Source organism: Lactuca saligna, chromosome 5 (genome assembly GCF_052625555.1).
Source record: "Lactuca saligna cultivar CGN05327 chromosome 5, ASM5262555v1, whole genome shotgun sequence".
NCBI classification, from domain to species: Eukaryota; Viridiplantae; Streptophyta; class Magnoliopsida; order Asterales; family Asteraceae; genus Lactuca; species Lactuca saligna.
Window position 1 is genome coordinate 132855453 of NC_136421.1, and position 21160 is coordinate 132876612.

Sequence of the window (21160 nt, forward strand, 5' to 3'; positions counted from 1 at the left end):
GAATAAACCTGTGATAATAGCGACATTGGTACTGCTTTAACCTCGGTTAGGGCTAAAACCAAGCAGGAATACTTCAAACATTCCACTAAATGCAGCATATATGAATCATACAAGAACGGATTAAGTGCGATGATCATATTTTGGTTAGGTTTAATGGTGAGCAAGGATGATGATGCCGTTTGATCATGCACTGAAGAAGAAGTCTCATCACCGCCTCGATCTTGGCCGGATCGACCAATATCCCATTCTGGTTAACAAGGTGCACTAGGAACTGGACCTCTCGTAACCAGAAATCACACTTGGAGAATTTGGCATACAGCCTCTCCGATCTCAATACTCCAAGAATCTCCCTCAAATGTTCCTCATGCTGCTCCCTAGACCTCGAATATACCAAAATATCATCAATAAATACGATCACCGACCGATCCAGCATCGGCCTGCACACCCTGTTCATAAGATCCATGAACGCAACCGGGGCATTGGTGAGCCCAAAAAGCATCACCACAAACTCGTAATGTCCATAACGAGTTCTGAATGCAGTCTTTTGAATATCTTCATCCCGAACCCTCATCTGATGATAACCCGACCTCAAGTCTATCTTCGAGAACCAAGATGCCCCCTGCAATTGATCGAACAGATCATCGATCCTAGGTAGTGGATACCGTTTTTTAACCGTCAACTTGTTCAACTCCCGGTAATCGATACACATCCGGTGTGAACCATCCTTTTTCTTGACAAAAAGAATCGACGCTCCCTAAGGTGAGCGACTCGATCGAATAAACCCCTTTCCCAACAGCTCCTGAAGCTGCGAGGATAACTCCTGCATTTCTGGTGGAGCGAGGCGATAAGGCGCCTTGGTGATGGGTACCGCTCCAAGAACCAGATCGATACGGAACTCCACTTGCCTTTCTGGAGGCACACCTGGTAGTTCTTCGGGAAACACATCCGAAAACTCGCACACTATTGGAACTTCGTCAACTGAGTTTGGCCTCCCCGCGGCCACTCGTGTGTCCATCACATAGGCTATAAATCCACTGCAGCCCTGCTGCAAACTTTACCTTGCCCTGGCAGCTGAACAAAATGCTGACCCACACCGGGTCCCCTCGCTATACACAGTAAGCACTCCCCCACTAGGGTCTCGTATAGTCAGCAACTGTCTCTCGCAGTTAATGACTGCCCCAAACTTACTCAACCAGTCCATGCCCACGATGACGCAGACATCTCCCATCGCTATAGGAACCAAATCTATAAGGAACTTGACACCAAAAATCTCGAGCACACATCCTCGAATCACGTCAGTGGCGTATACCGCTTTCTCATCAGCTATGGAAACCCTCAGGGGTCGAATCATCACCTCCCGACCAATACCGATGTGCTGGCTAAAAGCCAAAGATACAAAAGACCGATTCGCACCCGAGTCAAATAATACCAAAGCAGGTACAAAATTCACAAGAAAAGTACCAGCCATGACATCGGGCGCCGCGCAGACCTCCTCTGCAGTCAACTGAAAAGCTCTCCCACGAGCCTTCGGAGCCTCGACTTTCACCGGCCGAGTATCGGTAACCCTAGAAGTAGACGCAGATCCCTGATGAAGCTGAGGACACTCGGCCTTCCGATGGCCGGTCTGGTTGCAATGAAAGCAAACCATAAATCCCTTGGGTCAATCCCTAGCGATGTGCCCCTCCTTGTCACACTTGTAGCAAGCACCTGATCGACATGCCCCCTCATGACCCTTGCCTCACTTTCCGCAAGTGCGGCCCTTCTGACCTCCCATCCTCGGATCGGCGGACTTGGTCCGCTTAGCTGCTGGCTGGGACTGAGCCGGCCGCCGATCCACCTGCTGAGACTCGGCCTCCTCCCTGGCTTGAGTCTCCAACTCGATCTCTCTCTTCCTAGCATTTGCCTGGAGCTCATCAAAGGTCTGGTATGATGAGTTCGATACAAACTCCCGAATGTCCCTCCTCTGTACACCCAAATATCGACTCATCCGAGCCTGCTCAGTGGACACTTGCTCAGGGCAGAACATCGCCCTCTCATGAAACTTTCAGGTGATCACAGTAACCGAATCATTACCCTGCTTGAGGGTCAAGAACTCCTGAACCAACCGTTCCCTCTCCACCGGGGAACATACTCGTCTCTGAACATAGAAGTAAATCTCTCCCAAGTCACGGCTGAAATCTCCGCAAGAGTGAAGTTCGTCGTCACGAACTTCCACCAATCCTTTGCTCCCAGGCGGAGCTGGTTCAAAGAGAACCGTACCTTCAGATGCTCCGGACATGAAGATGTGTAGAAGTATCCCTCAATGTCAGCAATCCATCTCATCGCAGCGATTGGATCCTGCGTTCCGTCAAACTCGGGTGGCTTCGTGTTGCTGAACTCCCGGAATAGCAACGAGTCACCCCCCTGTGGTCTGGCAACAGCCCCAGCTGCGGTAGCTGCAGCGGCTGCAGCCTCAGTCACCGCGGCGTACCGCTCATCGAAAGTCTCCATCAGTGTGGTCTTGATAGACCCAAACATCTCCGGAATCTAGGCCCGGATCGCCGCAACCACCTCCTCGTGAATCATCAGATGAAGCTCCTCATCACTCACACCGCTCGTCCCAGGTCTGTGGCGTGGCCCAACCATAATGCCTCTAAAATACAACATAAAAATATCAGAGACTCCATCGAGCATAATCGCACTTGATAACCCAACCCTACTCGGTCTCCGATACCCCAAGGATTCTTACTTGAGTTGCCCACTGACCTGGTGTCTTCAGTAGTACGGGCCCAATACTACCGACTACACCGCATCAACATTCACCCCAAGTCCTCCTCCTTGGACCCCAGATCATGAGTACTCTATTCTTGCTATGCACTGGCTACCTACTCGCTCTCAAAGTATCTTGTAGCAGCAAGTTCCCCTAGACTAAGGCATCACAAATCAGGCCACTCTAGTCCTAATATAAATACCTAGTCTACTAGCATGCATATCATATCATAACATATCTCATAACACATATTGTAATGGTAGTTTGGGGATTTTACCGTTCGGGCGCTTGCTGACCGTACACACTGCTTCTCCTTTGGTTATTACGAAATCTCTTATAAATTTTTTTATGCTTTTATTAATTGAAAATTTTCCTCAAATCCCCGGTTTGAGTTCAGTTACGCCCGAAGGTGCATCAGAATCCCTCAAACCAAGGCTTTGATACCAACTTGTAACAACGTAAATTTTCAAAACAATTTTTTTCATTTTTGCAAACATCAAAAACCAACATTTAATATTCTGAAATCACATGTGTAACAAATGTCATTGTAACAAAATACATCCCATGATCATAAAACAGTTCCTTCGTCAGTGTGTACAATCACGCCGACGCCTTCCCACGGTCCTCGCTAGTACCTGAAACACATAACACAACAACTGTAAGCATAAATGCTTAGTGAGTTCCCCAAAATACTACTTACGCACATACGCCTTTCCAGGCCTGACCTTCCGGTCCATGTGTCTCAGGGGACTTCCGTCCCGACTCGGCAAACCTTCCGGTCCTACCTGCGTCAACCTTACGGTCCACATCACAACGCCTTCCGGCCCATATCAAACATAACATACATAGCACATACAAACGATTAACTTATCATATACAGCGCATACAACTCATAACATAGCCGACCTTCCGGTCACACAATAAAAACCCTTCTGGGTATAGTATAGTGAGAAAACTCACCTCGTGGAAAGTCTAGAATCTCGCGTACTCGCTATCTCCAAATCCCAACGAAGACTCAACCTCGCCTAATCATAACGAATATTATTTTAATTAATATAGACTTCCACAACTAGACTTTACCCCTTATCATCATTCCTTAGAGGGTAAAAGACCATTTTACCCTTCCTTGACTCAAAGTCCACATGTTGACCAAAACCCTAAAAGTCAACAAAAGCCCACCTTCCAGTACGCGGGGCGTACATCGTCAACCCACAAGTCGGGGTCTCCACCCAATATGCTGCGCGTACTGGGAGTTACGCCCGGCGTAATCCATCAGATCTAAACATTTCTCATTTCTGGTCTTAATCGGTTAAGCCATTACTTCAACTTCTAGATCCGGCTTTATTTAAGCATCTTTACTCATAAAGTCGAAACCTTTAAGCCTTGGCATGGTTGTAAAGGCTCCTACACTCCTTAACATCTTTCTATTTCAACTCAAGGATCTAGATCTCATGCATGGTTAATCATTCACGTCCAAGATTACATTTTTATGAATCTACAACTCAAATAGACCAGAAATATGATGGATCTAAGCTAATGGAGACCATTTGCTCATAAAGTCTCCACCTTTGGGACCAAAACCCTAGAATATGGTCCATAAAGCATACCGCAAGAACTACAAGTCAAGATTCGAACTTTTTACCTTAGAATGAAGCTCCAACCTTTCTTAAGCACGGATCTACACTTGAACACCAACTTCTAGCCTTCAAAATGGAATCCTCTTCTCCTTTGCTACCTGGATTTGGGCTGTTACATCCCTTTTTCCCTTTTGTTGAGCTCTAGGGTTTTTATGGATTTTTTAAGTTGATATGATGAGCTATGGGCTAGATCTGAAGTTGTAACTTCAGATCTGGACCCTCATTGGATTTGAGAAGCATAAAGTCACAGTCTTGGTTGTGATTAAGGTCCCTCATGAACATGAAGTTTCATTAAGACCTTAGAATAGACATTTGGAGCCTTTAAGGCCATGCATGCACGTAAAGTTTGCAACTTTACGTGATAAGCAGGCCCTAGAAGCTTAGATCTGTGATTTGGAGCCACTGCATGGCTCAAAAACAAGTATGTATGGAAAGAGGACTGAATGGAATCAGCGAGTCGCAAGGTTGACTCGGTGAGTCATATGAAGATGGCCAGAACTCGACGAGTTGGATGAACAACTCGGCGAGTCCGTTGAAGATCGCCACAAGACTCGACAAGTTGAAGAACAACTCGGCTAGTCGGATGAGTTTTCTCTTAGATATGTATGAGTGTGTATCTGTCGAGTTGCAAGGAGGGAACTCGACGGGTGGCCTTAGAGTTCGAACGAGAATCAAAGGAACTCGACGAGTCACCCCGATGACTCGGCGAGTTAAGGTCAACATGGACTGTTGACTTTGACTAAGAACGTTGACTTTGACCAGTGGTTGACTAATAGGTTATGGGGTACCTTATAAGGTTAAGGACTCATGAGTATACTGTACTATGATGATAGGTGGTGGAGCCCGTGTCAAGTGATCCGAGAGTTGGAGTGTATCTTCCGAGTCGACATCTGCAAGGTGAGTTATCCTCAATATATTGATAGGGTCTACGACAACAAGGCTGACCCTTTAGTTGTTATTGTTATGATATGTTGCATGTGGGTATGATTTATTGGTTCGAAATTAAGGTAGACAATATGTTATGCTTTTATGATCTGTAGGGATTGGTGTGTTAGTGACCTGCTAGGTCGGTACTCTAGTTACAAGAGAATTCTATGATTGATGATCAGTGTGACAGATATGTTTGATGTTTATATATGCTTGTATATGATAGTATGCGCACATGGTTATTTTCTTGTGGCTGGGTTGAGGCGGTCCTGCTTTGTGCTGAAGGCCAATATACCCTATGAGCGGACCGGGGGGGGGGGGACTGTAGGCCCACGTGGAGGACCAGTCATACCGAAGGCTCGGAATGGATTCAGACAGACTGTAGGCCCGGTAGGGCGGTCCAGTTAGGCCGAAGGCCCAATATGCACGTTGATTGAATTGATTATTAATGTTGTGGTATTGTCGTGTGGTATTGGTATTTTAGGGGTAGCTAACTAAGCCCTCGGGCTTACATTTTTGAGTTTACTGTTTCAGGTACTTCAGGAGATCGTGGAAAGGCGAAGGCGTGAGCGTATCGCTCCTCATCTTTATGTTATGTTTTTTGGGACACTCTGATGGAAAATGATTTGAATTTTTTTTTGTAAACAATGTTATGTGGTTTTCATTTATGATTGAAAAAGTTTAAATTTGATGTAAAATTTGCAGTTGTTACACTTAACAATGGCCCAAGGTCAAAAATACTAGTGAGCCAAAAAGGTCGAAAACCCTAATAGTCCGAAATGGCCAAAACTACAAAGCCCAAGATCAGGCCTGCTACACTACGCATACCAGGCGTATGCCCGATGTACTAGGTCGCATGCATGGTCGAGGACTCGGACAAGTACACGACTATTAAGCACTTTTTACTTACTTACTTAATGCTCACGTTTAAAACGCCGAAATTACAAATCTACGCATTGTGGAACATCTTAATCCATAAAGTCCTTATCTTGGAGCCTTTGCATGGCTCAAATGATCCCAAACCCTAGATTAAGCATTCTGCTTCCACCAAATGGACACAAACACATGCATGGTTGATCAATAACCATCAAGATGCTAACTTTATAGACTAGGGACCTCAGAAACATCAAGAGAAGCAAATCCTAACTTCTGGAGTGGAAGAATTCCCACTAGATCTCATTTATGGGACCAAAATGACAAAAACATCATAAATACTAGATCTAAGCATACAATGAGCAAGTTCCAAGATTTATAACTCAATGAAGCTGGAAATGGTGACTGAATTCTGGATCTACAAGCTCTCCCTTGATCAAAGCTCATTCTTCTATGCTCTCCTTCTTCAAAGCTCACCAACACACACTAAAACACACAAAAAGAGAGTCAAATCTTCTCAAGAGGGGCTAGGGTTTCACAATGGGGCTCAAAGGGTAATGGACTGAGAAATAAAAGGATCATGGGTCATCATTTTGTTTAAATAAGGTCCAAACCCTAAATAGTAGGGTTTGTCCACTGGGTGCGTACACCCAATGTACCCCCATTTTTTCGAAAATGGCAAAATGCCCCCCAAGGTCCAAATTTGCAAATTATTTACACACTAAGGGTCAAAAAATGAAAAGTACCTTGAATTAGGTGTTACAGTACTCCCGATATAAGTCACCAAGAGCAAATGGCATTGTTTGAAGGTATGTGGATAATCTTGTCAAATGATGTTTGTATTGAAGAATCCTTACGATAATGATAAAAAAATAACAAGCGAAGCTAAATCCTTAGAAAAAATTATTTTGTTAACTTTGAGTTTATATTGGCATTATCTGGTATGAAATGTTAAATAATGTTAATTTAGTTAGCAAACGAATGCAATCAAAGGATATTCTTATTGATGTTGCTATAGAAAAAATAAAGGGGTTGGTTTTGTTTTTTTAAGGAATATAGAGAAATTGTTTTTTTAATGCTTTACAAACTACAAAAGATATTGCCTTGGAAATGAGAATTGATCTAGTATATCCTAAAAAATGTCAACCTAAAATTAAAAAAAAAAAAACATTTTGATGAGATTTCATACGATACTTCTTGTAGTGTTTAACAATACGCAAAAGAGAAACTTAGGGTTAAATATTTTATTTATATTGTTGATCAATCAATTACTTCTTTAACTACAAGGTTTGAACAATATCAACAATATGATAATATATTTGGTTTTTTTGTTTAATTAAAAAAAATTACTTACTTTAGATGATATAACCTTAAAATCTTGTTGTAAGTCTCTTGAAACATCACTCAAGAAAGATGAACAATTGGATATTGATGGAAATAACTTATATGTTGAGTTAAATTTACTTATACATCTCTTAATTAAGGAAAAATGACAACAATTGTTATTCTAAACTTTTTAAAATGTGTTGATTGTTTTCTTATTACATCTATTGCATATATAACTATTTTGACTATTATTATTATTGTTGCATCTATAGATCATAGTTTTCCGAAATTGAAGATTTTGAAGCCCTACTTACGGTCTACAATGATTCAAAAATGACTTAATGGATTGACTTTGATGACGATCGAGAGTAACATGTTGGATAAAGTTACTTATATGAATATGTTATTGAAAAGTTTATTTCAACAAATATTAGAACGATGATTGTTTTCAAATTTAAACCTTTTTTTTGTATTATTTTGAATGGAATTTTACTTTTATGTATTTGCAATAGAAAATTAAAATTTATAATTTTTTTTGCTTAAATTTTAAGATTTTTCAAAATTTAGGGTCTATATTTTGTTAACTTGCATAAAGTCTCAAGAATCTTGCGCGGACTCTAACCAAATTTAAAAATATTTTGAACTTTTTTTTATATGAATTATAATCTAACAACTTTCTTCACTCTTAAGTTTTACAAAAGTATTCATTGCCTATAAAATATTATAAAAAATTCACATATCTAAACATTGAAACATGCACAAAATTTGATTCACTCTATACTAAACAACAAAAATAGAACTCTAGGAAAAAATTTATGTATGCTACAATTTATTTTTTAGAAAAAGATACATCTAGCTAAATTCTCTAATTGTTTTTTAAAATATAGTCAAAAAAATTAAAAAATAACTCATAGAACCATCGAAATTAGATGGACCTTCATAGCTATGATATCATCAAAACTATATAACTTTTGGTTTATGTTTTTATATTTTTGGCATGATAAAACTACACATGATTAGATACTTGTATAATCTCATTTGAGGAAAGAAAAAACACAAATCGGGTCAGAATCATAAATGATTAGATGATCAAATACTATATGCGATTGACATCAACGATTTCATCATGTCAAATGACAAAATTCGAATTTTCATTTATACTTCAGATATAACCCCAAAATCATAGTCTAAATGACGAAACCACATACCATAAGGTCTATCTAGGAATCATTTTTAAAAATAAAATAAAATATCTTTATCCTTCTTCTTACATTTGCATATGTTATTTTATTTTTCAAAATCCTATTTTATTTAAAGTCAACAAGTAGTTGTTATGGGTATAAAACACTTCCAATCAAATAATTTGTAAATGAAGTATTTGAATGTTTCAACCAAATGCGATTGTACTTTGTGACAAAGTAAAATATGAAAAAGAAACTAGGAACATATACATGAATATATGCTATAAACAGGAAAAAAAGGATGAGAGAGATTAAAAGGAGCGTGAAAAAGCAGAAAGTTGAGTTGAGAATAACAAAAAGCGTGTACTACTTACTGTGTATCCACCTCTTTTTAGGGTTTGTTTTTTTCTTCCATTTTCTCGTAAATTTCACCCATACTTCGCACCCAAACCCAATTTACATACACTATATACTCTCCATTACTCTTCAAGACTTTACCTTCATCGCATCTAGCCTGGATCTTGAAAAACCCCACTACTGTTGTCCCATTAATCGTAAGTCTCGCTCTCCCGCTCTCAATTTCAAAACGTTTTGTGATCTTCGGTTCTGTTTGGTCTTATGATCTTCAATTTTGAAGTGGGTATGTGTGTTTGGAGAAGGTGGAGGTGTTTACGTAAGAATTCGATTTCGTCATCTTTTCCCCCCAACGTGGAGTATTGATTGGGTATCAATAGATCTGTTCTTTTCGGTAAATTAATGCGGGTGTTTGGGGTTTAGACTGGGAAAATTGAGTCTAGGGTTTAGACAAATTCTGGGATATGGGGTCGGCGGGTGAAGATGGGATTCGGAATTTGATGTCGGCGAGGAATTCATTGAAGGTTAATTTAGAGAAATCGAAAGCCCTAGGGTTATCGCTACGGAAATCCGGGCCTAGATTAGAAGAGATTAATCAAAGGCTACCATGTCTAGAAGCTGCTGTTCGTCCTATTCGTGCTCAAAGAGACGCTCTTGATGCTGTAGGTGGTCATATAAACAGAGCCGTTGTCCCAGCCGCTGCTGTCCTAAAGGTGTTTGATGCAATTCACGGTTTAGAAAAATCATTATCTGATCCTCAATCTGATCTTCAAGGATACCTTTCGGTATTGAAGAACTTACAGGAAGCATTGAAGTTTCTTTCTGAAAACTGTGGAATGGCAATTCAATGGTTAGATGACATCGTTGAGTATCTAGAAGATCACAATGTCGCTGATGAAAGGTACACTTCTAGTCTAAAAAAAGCTCTAAAGTATCTCAGAGAGCTACAAACCAAAGAAGAAAAGAACCGCCTAGATGGTGGCCTTTTAGAGGCGGCGTTAGACAGATTAGAAACCGAATTCCGGCGACTCTTGACTGAAAACAGCGTCCCTTTACCCATGTCTTCTTCTCCATTAAAAGATGAACAACCCTGCATTGCTCCTTCTCCTTTACCAGTCCCCATCATTCAAAAACTTCAAGCAATCCTCGGAACCCTAATAGCAAACAACAGACTTGAAAAATGCAAATCTATTTATGTAGATGTTCGCAGCTCAAATGTCAGAGCAAGTTTACAAGCTCTAAACTTGGATTACTTGGAGATTTCAGTTTCTGAATTCAACGATGTACAGAGCATTGAAGGCTACATAGCAAAATGGAGTAAACACTTGGAGTTTGCAGTGAAGCATTTATTCGAAGCTGAATATAAACTCTGCAATGATGTATTTGAAAGATTAGGGTTAGATGTTTGGAGGGGTTGTTTTGCAAATATAGCAGCTCAAGCAGGTATGCTTGCTTTTCTTCAATTTGGAAAAACAGTAACAGAAAGCAAGAAAGATCCCATTAAGCTCTTAAAGCTATTAGACATTTTTGCATCATTAAATAAGTTAAGATTGGATTTCAATCGTCTTTTTGGTGGGGCTGCATGTGCTGAAATCCAAAATTTGACAAGGGATTTAATCAAAAGGGTAATCGAAGGGGCTTCTGAGATTTTCTGGGAGCTTTTACTTCAAGTGGAGCTACAACGTCAGGCCCCACCACCTCCAGATGGCAGTGTTCCAAGATTAGTAAGTTTTATAACCGATTATTGCAACCGATTAATCGGGAATGATTACAAACCAATCTTGAATCAAGTTCTAGCAATTGAAAGAAGTTGGAAACGTGAAAAGTTTCAAGAAAGTCTTCTTCATGATTATCTTCTTAATCTGATACGTGCGATTGAAGTAAACCTAGAATCATGGTCAAAAGCGTATAAAGACACGGATCTTTCATACGTTTTCTTGATGAACAATCATTATCATCTTTACAAGCATCTAAAAGGCACAAAGATTGGAGCTTTATTAGGTGATCAATGGCTAAGAGAACACCAAGATTACACAGAATACTATTCAACAATCTTTTTAAGAGAAAGTTGGGGAAAGCTTCCTTCACATTTAAGCAGAGAAGGGTTGATTTTATTTTCAGGTGGGAGGGCTACTGCTAGAGATCTTGTGAAAAAACGGTTGAAAGCTTTCAATGAAGCTTTTGATAACATTTACAAAAAACATTCGAGTTGGGTGATTTTGGAAAAAGATTTGAGAGAAAAGACATGTCATTTAATCATTCAAGCAATTGTTCCTGTTTACAGAAGCTATATGCAGAACTATGGGCCTTTAGTTGAGCAAGATTCGAGTGGTGGAAAGTATGCAAAGTTTACTGCTCAATCTTTGGAGAAAATGGTTTCTTCTCTTTTTGTGTTGAAACCTATGAGACATGGGAGTTTTAAGGTTAGACAAAATAGTAATAAGTTTAACAATGGTGTGGAAGATCATCCGTATTCTGGTTCACCTACTCCTACTGTTGCTTCTGCTTGAATTCTTGATGATGGAAATCATGGAAGGTTTCTTTTGTACATGTGTAAAAGAAGAGCAAACTTATTATTCAAATTCTTCAAGTTGCTTTATGAAAAATGAGAGTTTCTTGGACTTGATTTCTATTTCTAACCAGCTACCCGACAATGGTGTTTTCAGGTTAATCGAATGTTGAACTCTTGTTTCTTGGTATCTGTTTTTGTTAGAATCCATAATTATTTGTAATGTTTATTAGTCTAGAAATTGTTAAATTTGGGGATGTTCTTGTTGTGTATGATTATTTTGGTATAAAGTGCATCTTATGATGTGAAGTATCTTTGAAACTTGAATTAGATGGTTATATTATAGATTTAAAGTTTCTTGATAATAAGTTGTCTTTTGTATAATTGTATGTATGTTCGTTTTGATTTTTGGAATAAGATAAGTTAATCATGTTGTTATATATGGAGTGGCCATGTGATTTTACAGATTTACCCTTCTTGTGTAAATGGGTTTAGCAGGATTGCAGAACAAGGTTAAATTGTAAAATTACCTCTCCATGTTAAAATTCAACACCAATTTTATTGTGTTGATGAATAATTATTCATAGTTTCATATTACACAGATTGGTTTTAACATAATTTGGCATGGAAATTGTAAATTTATATATATAAAATATATCATTGATAAAATTATTAATGGGAGTTTTAAAATGAAATTATTGTTGGATATGGTATTTAAAATTAATATTTCCATATACGGTTTTAAAGTTTGTCTTATTTATTTATTTATTTTATTTTAGCGGATATTTATATCATAATTTGTTACTGAAAAAAAAAAAAAAAAAACTTTCATTAAATGCTATAGTTGTCATGTTTTGATAAAGTATGATGTTATTTTATTAATATAATATTAAAGATATTTTTGTGTGTATAGTTGGAGTGGAAAAAGAATTAATGCTAAAATCTGTTTTTTATTTGTAATGTTATTATGTGTGTGTATTAAAGAATTAATGCTCAAATCTGTTTTTTATTTGTAATGTTATTAATAGTTTAAATAGTTCGACCAAATATGTACTCCAAAATATCTAAAATCGTCATATAGAAAAAAAGGCACCCAAAATAAATGCTATTAAGACATAAATAACCGAATTTATTCACGACTAAAATTACAAAAATAATGTATTTTGCAAACCCAAAAAAGTCTTACATACAAACTCTTTCAGAAATTACAGTTGATTTCAAAATCACTACTTGGTAGCTTATTTTGTTATGAGGTGTATCTCGACATTTATCCATTCAAACCCTCTAAAAATGGAATTTGGAGGACAAAAACATAACTCAAATACACAAAATAAAAAGGTGACGACAAAACTTTTCTAGCTATACAAATACACAAAAAAATATATATATTTACAAATCGCCATATATTATGGCAAATATTGTTCAAGACATTGTTTTAAGTTTTGAAGAGTCACCGGTTTTGTTATAAACGAATCCATACCATTCGCAAAACATTCTTCTGCACTTTCTGACATTGCATTTGCAGTCATCTGCACATAAACCATGAACTTGTAAAAAAAAGCTCAAATTTTATCAATAGTTGAATTGTAATTTTTTGGTCTAAAAGACTTGAAAACTTGATCTTTATGTAATTGTCACTTTTTGGGCCCACAAAAATAGGAAAAGATAGATAAATAATCAAATGACAAAAATACCAAAGTAAGAACAAACGAGAATCTTTGGCTAGTTTTAAGGGAAACTACGGTTGTTTGATTTATAAAATGCTTTTAGAGGGTATTATGGTCTTCTAATCCAAAGGAAGGAATTCTATGGATTTGAATTTTGGCAACCAAACAAGGAATCTCAAATCTCAATTCCATCCATAAGCCTTTGCTTGTCTTTCCTAAATGGTGATTTGACTATGTACATGATGGAGTGAGTATAACAAGGGCAAATAAGTAATTTTGCTTCAAATAAACAAATCAACAAAACGGAAAACAAATGTTGGCAAAATTTGCATAACAAGGGCAAATAAGTAATTTTGCTTAAGGTACTTACCGCAATGATGGGAATTCTCCTTCTTTGTTCCTTGGGTATGTGATCGCCAGATAACTCAACTCCAGCTAACCGTGCTTCATCCCAATTGCTGGTTTTCTCATATGACCGGATCAACCGTGTAGCTTGAAGACCATCCATTACCGGCATACATACATCCTACATTACAAAATCACCATAACAAAATAAAAAAATTAGGGTTACACGCAAAAAATAACAACATACTTTTATTTATTTGTTTATTACTATAACATCCTACTTTCATTTCTTCCTATTACAACATTTCACTTTTTAGACATTGTCATCTCCTTAACGTGTTAAGCCACATATCAAGATAACGAAAGAAATGAAAGTAGGATCACTATGATGCTATATAATAAACAAACAAACAGATAAAAGTACATTGCTATTTCATAAATATATCACAATACGATAAAACTTGAAGCGAATAGTGAATACCATAAGAATAAGACCATAATCACAACGTTGAAAAGCTCGCACTGCTTCAACCCCGTTATTCACAACATCCATTTCTTGATTCAATTGTCTCATCATCCGCTTTGCTACCATAACATTCACAACATGATCTTCAACAAGAAGAATCTTCGGCCTCAATGATTTGGTTTTTTCATGCAAGTTTCCCGAAATACCCCCCGAGTTTCCATTAGAATGCAATCTCGGTGCATCCGGATTCAACGGCCGGTTTTTTTGGACACAAGGATCGTGAAACGGACGATCATGATCAAATGAATCATACTTTGTGCTATTATTGTCCGAATTACTCTTTTCAAAACTGAGTTCGGTTCCCGTTAACCCGTGGGCCCGACCCGACCCGTTAGAGGAGAACAACGAGCCTAGAGTCCGGGGTTTGAATTGAAAATATCCACAAGTTTCATCGTCTTCTGTGGATGCGTTGTCATCCATATCTTTAAAATCATCGGTTTCATCTGAACTTTCGCATGCATGTGGAATTTTGTGAGGTAGAACAAACGTGAAGGTAGATCCGCAGTGTTCTTTGCTAGAAACTGTGAGACTTCCTCCCATAAGCTCAACCTATTAGCAAGAAACGAAACGACATCGTATCATGATTCTAGAAAGTAAAGATAAATGTTGCTATTTTTGCATTTAGCCCTAAGAAATATTACCAGTTGTTTGCAGATGGCTAAACCTAATCCGGTCCCACCATATTTCCGAGCAGTATCAGCACCAGCTTGCATGTATTTCTTGAATAACGATGGTAACGCGGTTTCTATCACATCAAAGTGATAAAATTATGAGAAAAAACATAAAAATAAATGATTCAATTCATTGAAAAGATAAAGAACATAATTAAAAAGCACCTGGGATTCCGATTCCACTATCTTCAACATCGCAACGTATCCACACCACTCTTTCATGCGATTCAGACTCTTCCATATCGATCTCTGACTTTTGTTGACTTTCTGAACATGGGTCTGGTATTATATAAAGATTTATCTTAACCTTCCCTTCGTGAGTAAATTTCACAGCATTGCTGCAGAAAACGAGATAAAATTTTATAAAAAAAGGTTCAGTAGTAGTTCATTTATACATACATGGAATACGTAAGCTTTATGAGCATTTATGGTTTCATGAATAAACAACATAAAACATCTTTTCTTTCATGTATAAATAAATAGTTCATATGGGAGATATGCGTTTATCTTGTGTTAAGAAACGTAGTAGTTATAATACCTGATCAAGTTGGTGAGAATTTGTCGAATTCGTAGAACATCACCAATAACCTGAAAATGAGTTATGATGTTAATGTACAATTACTTATTTGCCCTTTATATATAATCATTTCAAATAAATAGAGATGTTATAAATTTTTTTGTATAACATCATAAATTAACGATTTTTCATGTGCATACACTTCCAAATAGAAATCATAATCTTCAATCCTATGGCTGTTTTCAGCGTAAAGGGTAAATATGTCAAAAAGAACTTGCCTCAATAGGGACATCATCTGCTACATTTCCTTCCAAAATTAGCATCTTTTTCAGTGATGCTGCAGCGGTTTGTAGTACATGTTTGATCACCTCACGAGGCCTAAACTTTGTAGCTTCAAGCTTCATAACACCTGAAAACAAGCATATAATATATGTTCAGATTTCTGAATCTTCTATAAGATACATACATGGAGTAATACATAGGCTTTATCCTTAGTGAGCAGTTATGGATTCATGATTCATGAACAAACAATTATTTCATTATTCATACAAGAAAGGACAAAAAACTTGACCTGATTCGACTTTTGAGAGGTCAAGAATGTCATTTATAAGTTGAAGAACTAAATCACCCGAAGATAACATGACACTCAAGAGTTGCTTTTGATCTTTATCGAGTTTTGTTGTTGATAAAATCTCTGCCATGCTTACAACTCCTGATAAAGGAGATCTTATCTCATGTGACATGGTTGCTAACATTTGTTTTGCTCTCATTGTCTCCTCTACAAGAAATATAGATTGCATATAACTTTAATAACCACAAAAAAGATAAGAGAACGTATAAGAAGTAACAATGTACTTTTATTTATTTTTGTATTACAAGTTTACAACATTCTACTTTGGAAAATCTACCAAATTATAGCTATGAAACTTGCTTTGTATTTGGATGATATTGCTATAATTGGGTATTTTTTTCAAAGTATAATGTAGATTTGTGAAAAGGAAAGTAGTACGCTATAATAAACCTGTTATATGAATAGTCTTGTTGAGTTCGGTTTCCCGGGCCTTTTGCACTGCTATTTCTTCTCTAAGCTTTGCCATTTTTTCTCTCCTTCTCACCTAAAAACATATTTAGTCTTTTTATGTGAATCTTAGAAGCTTTGAGACTTTGATATATAGACATTAATCCGTATCAAATGCAAGAAATAGAAACATACTTTAATTGATTTGTTTATTACATTTTCCTACATTCCTTCTTCCTATTACAACATTCCACTTTAAAAAAATCTACCAAATTATAGCAATGTGATCAAAATATAAACATTGCTATAATTGGTAGGTTTTTATAAGTATAATGTCCTAACAAGAAAAAAAATTGAAAGTAAGATGCTATAAAACACAAATAAATGAAAGTACATTGCTATTTCTTGCATGTAGTGAGTGAGTCTTACTTGATCGGTTATTTCCATTCCCATATAATTCACACCAATTGTCTCTCCTTCTTTGCTAAAAACAGGCTCAACGTATATCAAAAATGTTTTGGCTCCAAATAATTCGGTCTCAAATGTAATTTCTCTTTTTCCTGGTATTCCTTTTTCAAGAACTTCCCTTTTGAAATCTTGGGATTCCTTAACTCCACCACCTTTGAATATCTCCACATCTGTTTTCCCAATAATATCCTGAAAATTTTCAAATATTTAATCATGAAAAGTGTTAGATTAGATGCATTAAGTAGAAACTTACTTTCCGTGATTTTTTCCTATTACAATATTGTACTTTGAGTTTTTTTATTTTTATTTTTTTTTTATTTTTTTTTCGAATTATAACATTGTAGTTTCATTTTATTTTTTCTTATTAGGATATTGTACTTTTAAAAAATCTACCCAATTATAAAAATTGCTCAGGGTTTCAATGATAATGTTATAATTGAGTAGATTTAAAAATTACAAATGAAAGTAGAATGCTACAATAAAAATTATATAAATTTACATTGCTATTTCTTGCATCTAACCCTAAATAAATATATAAAAGTATGTTGCTATTTGTAATCATATTACCTCCTCTCCCAAACTTGGAAAATGATTATAAATAAAGCGATATCTCAAATCTTTATCTTGATGACCAATAACAACAGGCGCATTTTGAAGAACAAAATGTAAAAAATTATCTGCTCTTTTCAAGATTTGCGAAAGTTCTTCAACTGGGGATGATTGTTTCTCGAGCTTTTCAATACTCTCCTCCAATTTCTCCAATAAAATCTGTTCCCTATTCACGCTTAATTCCAACAATTTCTCCAAATTCAAAGCTCGTTGTTTCCAATACTTAACAGTATCTGTATCATCATCCCCATCAATTTCCAATCTTTGATCTTGATAAATCACATCATTTCGTCGTTTGGGAACATCTGGAATAATCTCATAAACTTCATCGAGTATAGAAATCGGACGTTTATCACCCCCGTAACTATCATCTTCAAATCGATGTTCTTCCAAGATCTCCAATTTCTTCAATTCAACTTCGTGTTGTTGTTTGCTTAAATTCTCTAGTTCTTCTCTTAGAAGTCGCACTGCGTTTTCTTGTTTCCATTCCCAGTTTTTTACGAGATACGATAACTGAGATGACCCTTTTTCGCTGTAATTTGTGAGCTCCAGCAGTCTTTGGAAATCAACGATAGTTGGCTCTTCGATGAAAGTGACATCCTCTAATAAATCTTGATCGGCGCCTGGTTTTTCAAGGTTGAACTTTTTTCCGGCGGCGTCAATGTCTTCCGGCCACATTGAAGACAAGACTTCCACCTCCATATCCTCCGCATTGTCGTCTTCCATTTTGTATACAGGTTTATAACAGTTGGGTAATCATATCGGAATTGAGATTAATATGTTTTATTCAATGAATTTGTAGGGATATCGATTGTTTGATTCTGCAATACAGGTATTTGCAAGAATAGTGAAGGGTCAAAATTTTCGAACTAATAAAAGAAAATGAAAGCAAATTGCTATAGCACACACATAAATAAAAGTAGGATGTTATTGCTTCCAATTGGCAGAAACAAAAAGCTATCAACTTTGACTTTTAAAGTTCAAACGTGTGATTATCAAATTCAAGATTCGCTACACAGATTTTCATCAATTCTAACGTTAAAAGTAAGTTACTTTACAAGAAAATGTTTCTGACATTCCAAACAAGATATAATCAAGAAATCTTTCATGGATTGATCAAAATACAAAGCAAAAGTCAGCAAAAAGATAAAAGAAAGTAAAAAGAATTTGAAAAAATGACTTACTGAATGATATGATGATCTAAAGACATCAAGTGCATATCCTCTTGAAGAAGAAGATGAACACCATCTAATGAAGAATCTGGAGAACTCAAAATTCAGCAAAAATGAACAAAACCAATAAAATTTAACAATAATCGAGTGATACCCAATAATTATTTCAGCTAAAAGTTTGTTAATTGCTGTTCGAATTTCAGCAAAAAATAGCAAAACCCAACAAATTTTATTCACAAATGATTGAAAACCAACAAAAGTTGGTTAAGTGATGAATGAAGGGAGGGGACGATAATCAAGGAAAATGCAGAATCGATAATCTTTCAGTATTCTGCAAAAATGGCATAAAACCATCCACAAATGATTGAAACCCACCAACTATTTCTGCCCATAATCTTATTAATTGCTGAAATTATGATAAAAATGAAGAGAACAAAAAAACAAATAAATGATGCAAATCTAACCTTGCGATTCATATTGAAGAACCCTTTTTTTCTGTGTAGATCTGGAAAGTGGCTCGTGGAAATGCGCAGTCAATGAGTAAACAAAGAGTTGAATCAATGGAGCATTGAGAATGTAGAGAGAGAAAGCATGTGAAGAAGAGAAGCTTAAAAGGCCATGTGCAATGAACAACAGATATTATATATAGTTTTTACAACACATAAATGTGCATGTTGCTGACAAATATGTGGCTTTTATTGTCAGAAATGCTTTAATGTGTTTAAGAATCTTTAATTATTTTAAGAGGAGTAAGAGATTCCTAAATTGGACATTAGTGAATATATTCGAAAAAGATTTGAAGTTATGATATATGGATTATCATGTTTGCTTGTCCATAATCTATACTTCGAAGATGAATTTAATAGTTCGAACTTGGACTGATTATGTTTTAGATTTATAAATTTGATAGAAATATAAAAATGTAGATAGTTGGAGGGTTAAAGTTGAACATTAAAGTTAGAAGGTTGTCCGTGACTATTGCGGAGCTAGAGGGGCTGATATGTACTTGTGACCTATCAAAAATGTCAATACTGTGTGATTCATTTTGCGCTTCGTATTATAATTATCAAAAATTTGAGAGAGAAGTCGTCTTTGTCACACAAACCCTGAAACACTCTCTTCATTTTTGTACATATGGATGTTCGGATTTACTTCCTTCAGTTTGTTAGCATCTATATGTTTTCTATAATATAGATTGCTAGAATCTATGAGAGGGAGAGTAGGTTTAGTTTTGTTTGTATAGGATTAGAGTAAGGTTTCTTTTTGTAATTGTTCGGAACTAGTTCATAAATACATAAGGGAATTGTTCTTGGTGTTTGTTTCTTATTTTATAACAATAAGTAAGAATTATGATAACAAGATGTGATCCGTTGAAAAAGAGTCAAATTGTTGAGATGAAAATGTTATTATTTAATGACATAGCTAAATTGTAAGTATGATGAATACATGAAAAAGATTCAAACAAGTGATGTTATGGTCACATGCTAATGCATAAAATGTGATTGACTTAATCCCCCTTAATCTCTTTTCTCAATAAGTATGTATACAAAGAATACAACAAAGAAGAAATAGCCTGATTACGACAAAGCCTACAAACAAAAAGAAACTCTAAGCCCAATGAAAAGTATATAAAACATATATAAACTAACCCCCCCCCCCTCCCCGCGAGTTTGAATGAGGGATCGACTTCGAACATTCAAGTTGAGTAACAATGACGACATAAGGTCTTTAATTAAATGAGACATTGAGGGTACATGAAGAAATTATACATGACCCATTGCAACTTTGTAGTGAACAAAATGTATATCCATCTTTGGTGTGGTGATGTCAAATGGAATTGGTTGAGAGATAAATGACAATTAAATTCTCACAATAGATAAGTGTGGTAGATGTGAGGGGTCAATATAACTCACGAAGGAGGTTACATAGCAATCATGACTCAATGACGACATTAGCAACCCCATGATATCCTACTTTGGTGCCGGAAAGAGAAATGGTGCCTTGTCGTTTATAGAACCAAGAAACATGCCTTGTTCGTCCCAAGTTACAATAACACCTAGAAAGTAATTCAGATTGCCCAAGTTAGTCATTGAAAAGTTTGTTTTAAGAGTAGAGATAAACTGATGTACAAATTGGTAGAGGAGGAAATGAGAATAATGTCGTCCACATGTAACAATAGATACACAATTTGACTACTGTGTTGAAAAACAACAAGAAACGAGTCTAAATTATTGTGGATAAATACAAGTATGGTAATAAATTGAGCAATTTGATGGAATTATGCCCATAGTGTTTGTTTGAGGCCATAAAGCGATCACCGAAGCAAAAAACATGATCGGAAAAACCAACATCACGAAACCCATGTGGCTTATACATGTATAAGGTCTCCTATAAATGACCATGAAGAAACACATTTTTCATGTCTAGTTGGTAAACTGGCTAGTGGTATAAAACTATAATAATGAGAACTATCCAAATAGTGGTACGTTTGACCACGAGACTGAAAGTCTCATCATAATCAATCTCCGGTTGTTCATGACTTCGACCATTTTCTACTAGTCGGTGTTGTTGCTCAAATAAAGTCAATCAACATTGTTATTATTAGTTTTCG

At 36.4% G+C, this 21160-nt stretch overlaps 2 protein-coding genes across 2 annotated transcripts; one reads left to right on the forward strand and one right to left on the reverse strand.

The window, feature by feature from the left end:
• Positions 1-9040: 9040 nt before the first annotated feature.
• EXO70G1 (exocyst subunit exo70 family protein G1) lies at positions 9041-11986 on the forward strand. Its single transcript, XM_078997646.1, has one exon. The coding sequence runs from the start codon at positions 9512-9514 to the stop codon at positions 11555-11557; it is 2046 nt and encodes a 681-aa protein (XP_078853772.1). The 5' UTR covers positions 9041-9511; the 3' UTR covers positions 11558-11986.
• Positions 11987-12664: 678 nt separating this feature from the next.
• Positions 12665-19151, reverse strand: HK5 (histidine kinase 5). The gene is made up of 13 exons (XM_078958609.1): positions 19014-19151; positions 18562-18637; positions 17336-18198; positions 16730-16957; positions 16304-16397; positions 15854-16060; positions 15561-15691; positions 15304-15353; positions 14931-15103; positions 14736-14839; positions 14050-14643; positions 13594-13749; positions 12665-13085 (listed from the first exon to the last, which is right to left on the reverse strand). Exons 3-13 carry the CDS (start codon positions 18101-18103, stop codon positions 12963-12965), a joined length of 2628 nt encoding a protein of 875 aa, XP_078814735.1. The 5' UTR covers positions 18104-18198; positions 18562-18637; positions 19014-19151; the 3' UTR covers positions 12665-12962.
• Between the last annotated feature and the right edge of the window lie 2009 nt (positions 19152-21160).

What these genes read in the sequence shown, in the direction of transcription:
- HK5 (XM_078958609.1), bottom strand. Translation starts at nt 18,103, where the DNA reads ATGGAAGACGACAATGCGGAGGATATGGAGGTGGAAGTCTTGTCTTCA. An exon ending in TAGCCATCTGCAAACAACTG is followed by an intron (nt 14,644 to 14,735) that starts GTAATATTTCTT and finishes TCTTGCTAATAG; the next exon opens with GTTGAGCTTATGGGAGGAAG. An exon ending in ATTATGGTCTTATTCTTATG is followed by an intron (nt 13,750 to 14,049) that starts GTATTCACTATT and finishes TTTGTAATGTAG; the next exon opens with GATGTATGTATGCCGGTAAT.
- EXO70G1 (XM_078997646.1), top strand. Translation starts at nt 9,512, where the DNA reads ATGGGGTCGGCGGGTGAAGATGGGATTCGGAATTTGATGTCGGCGAGG.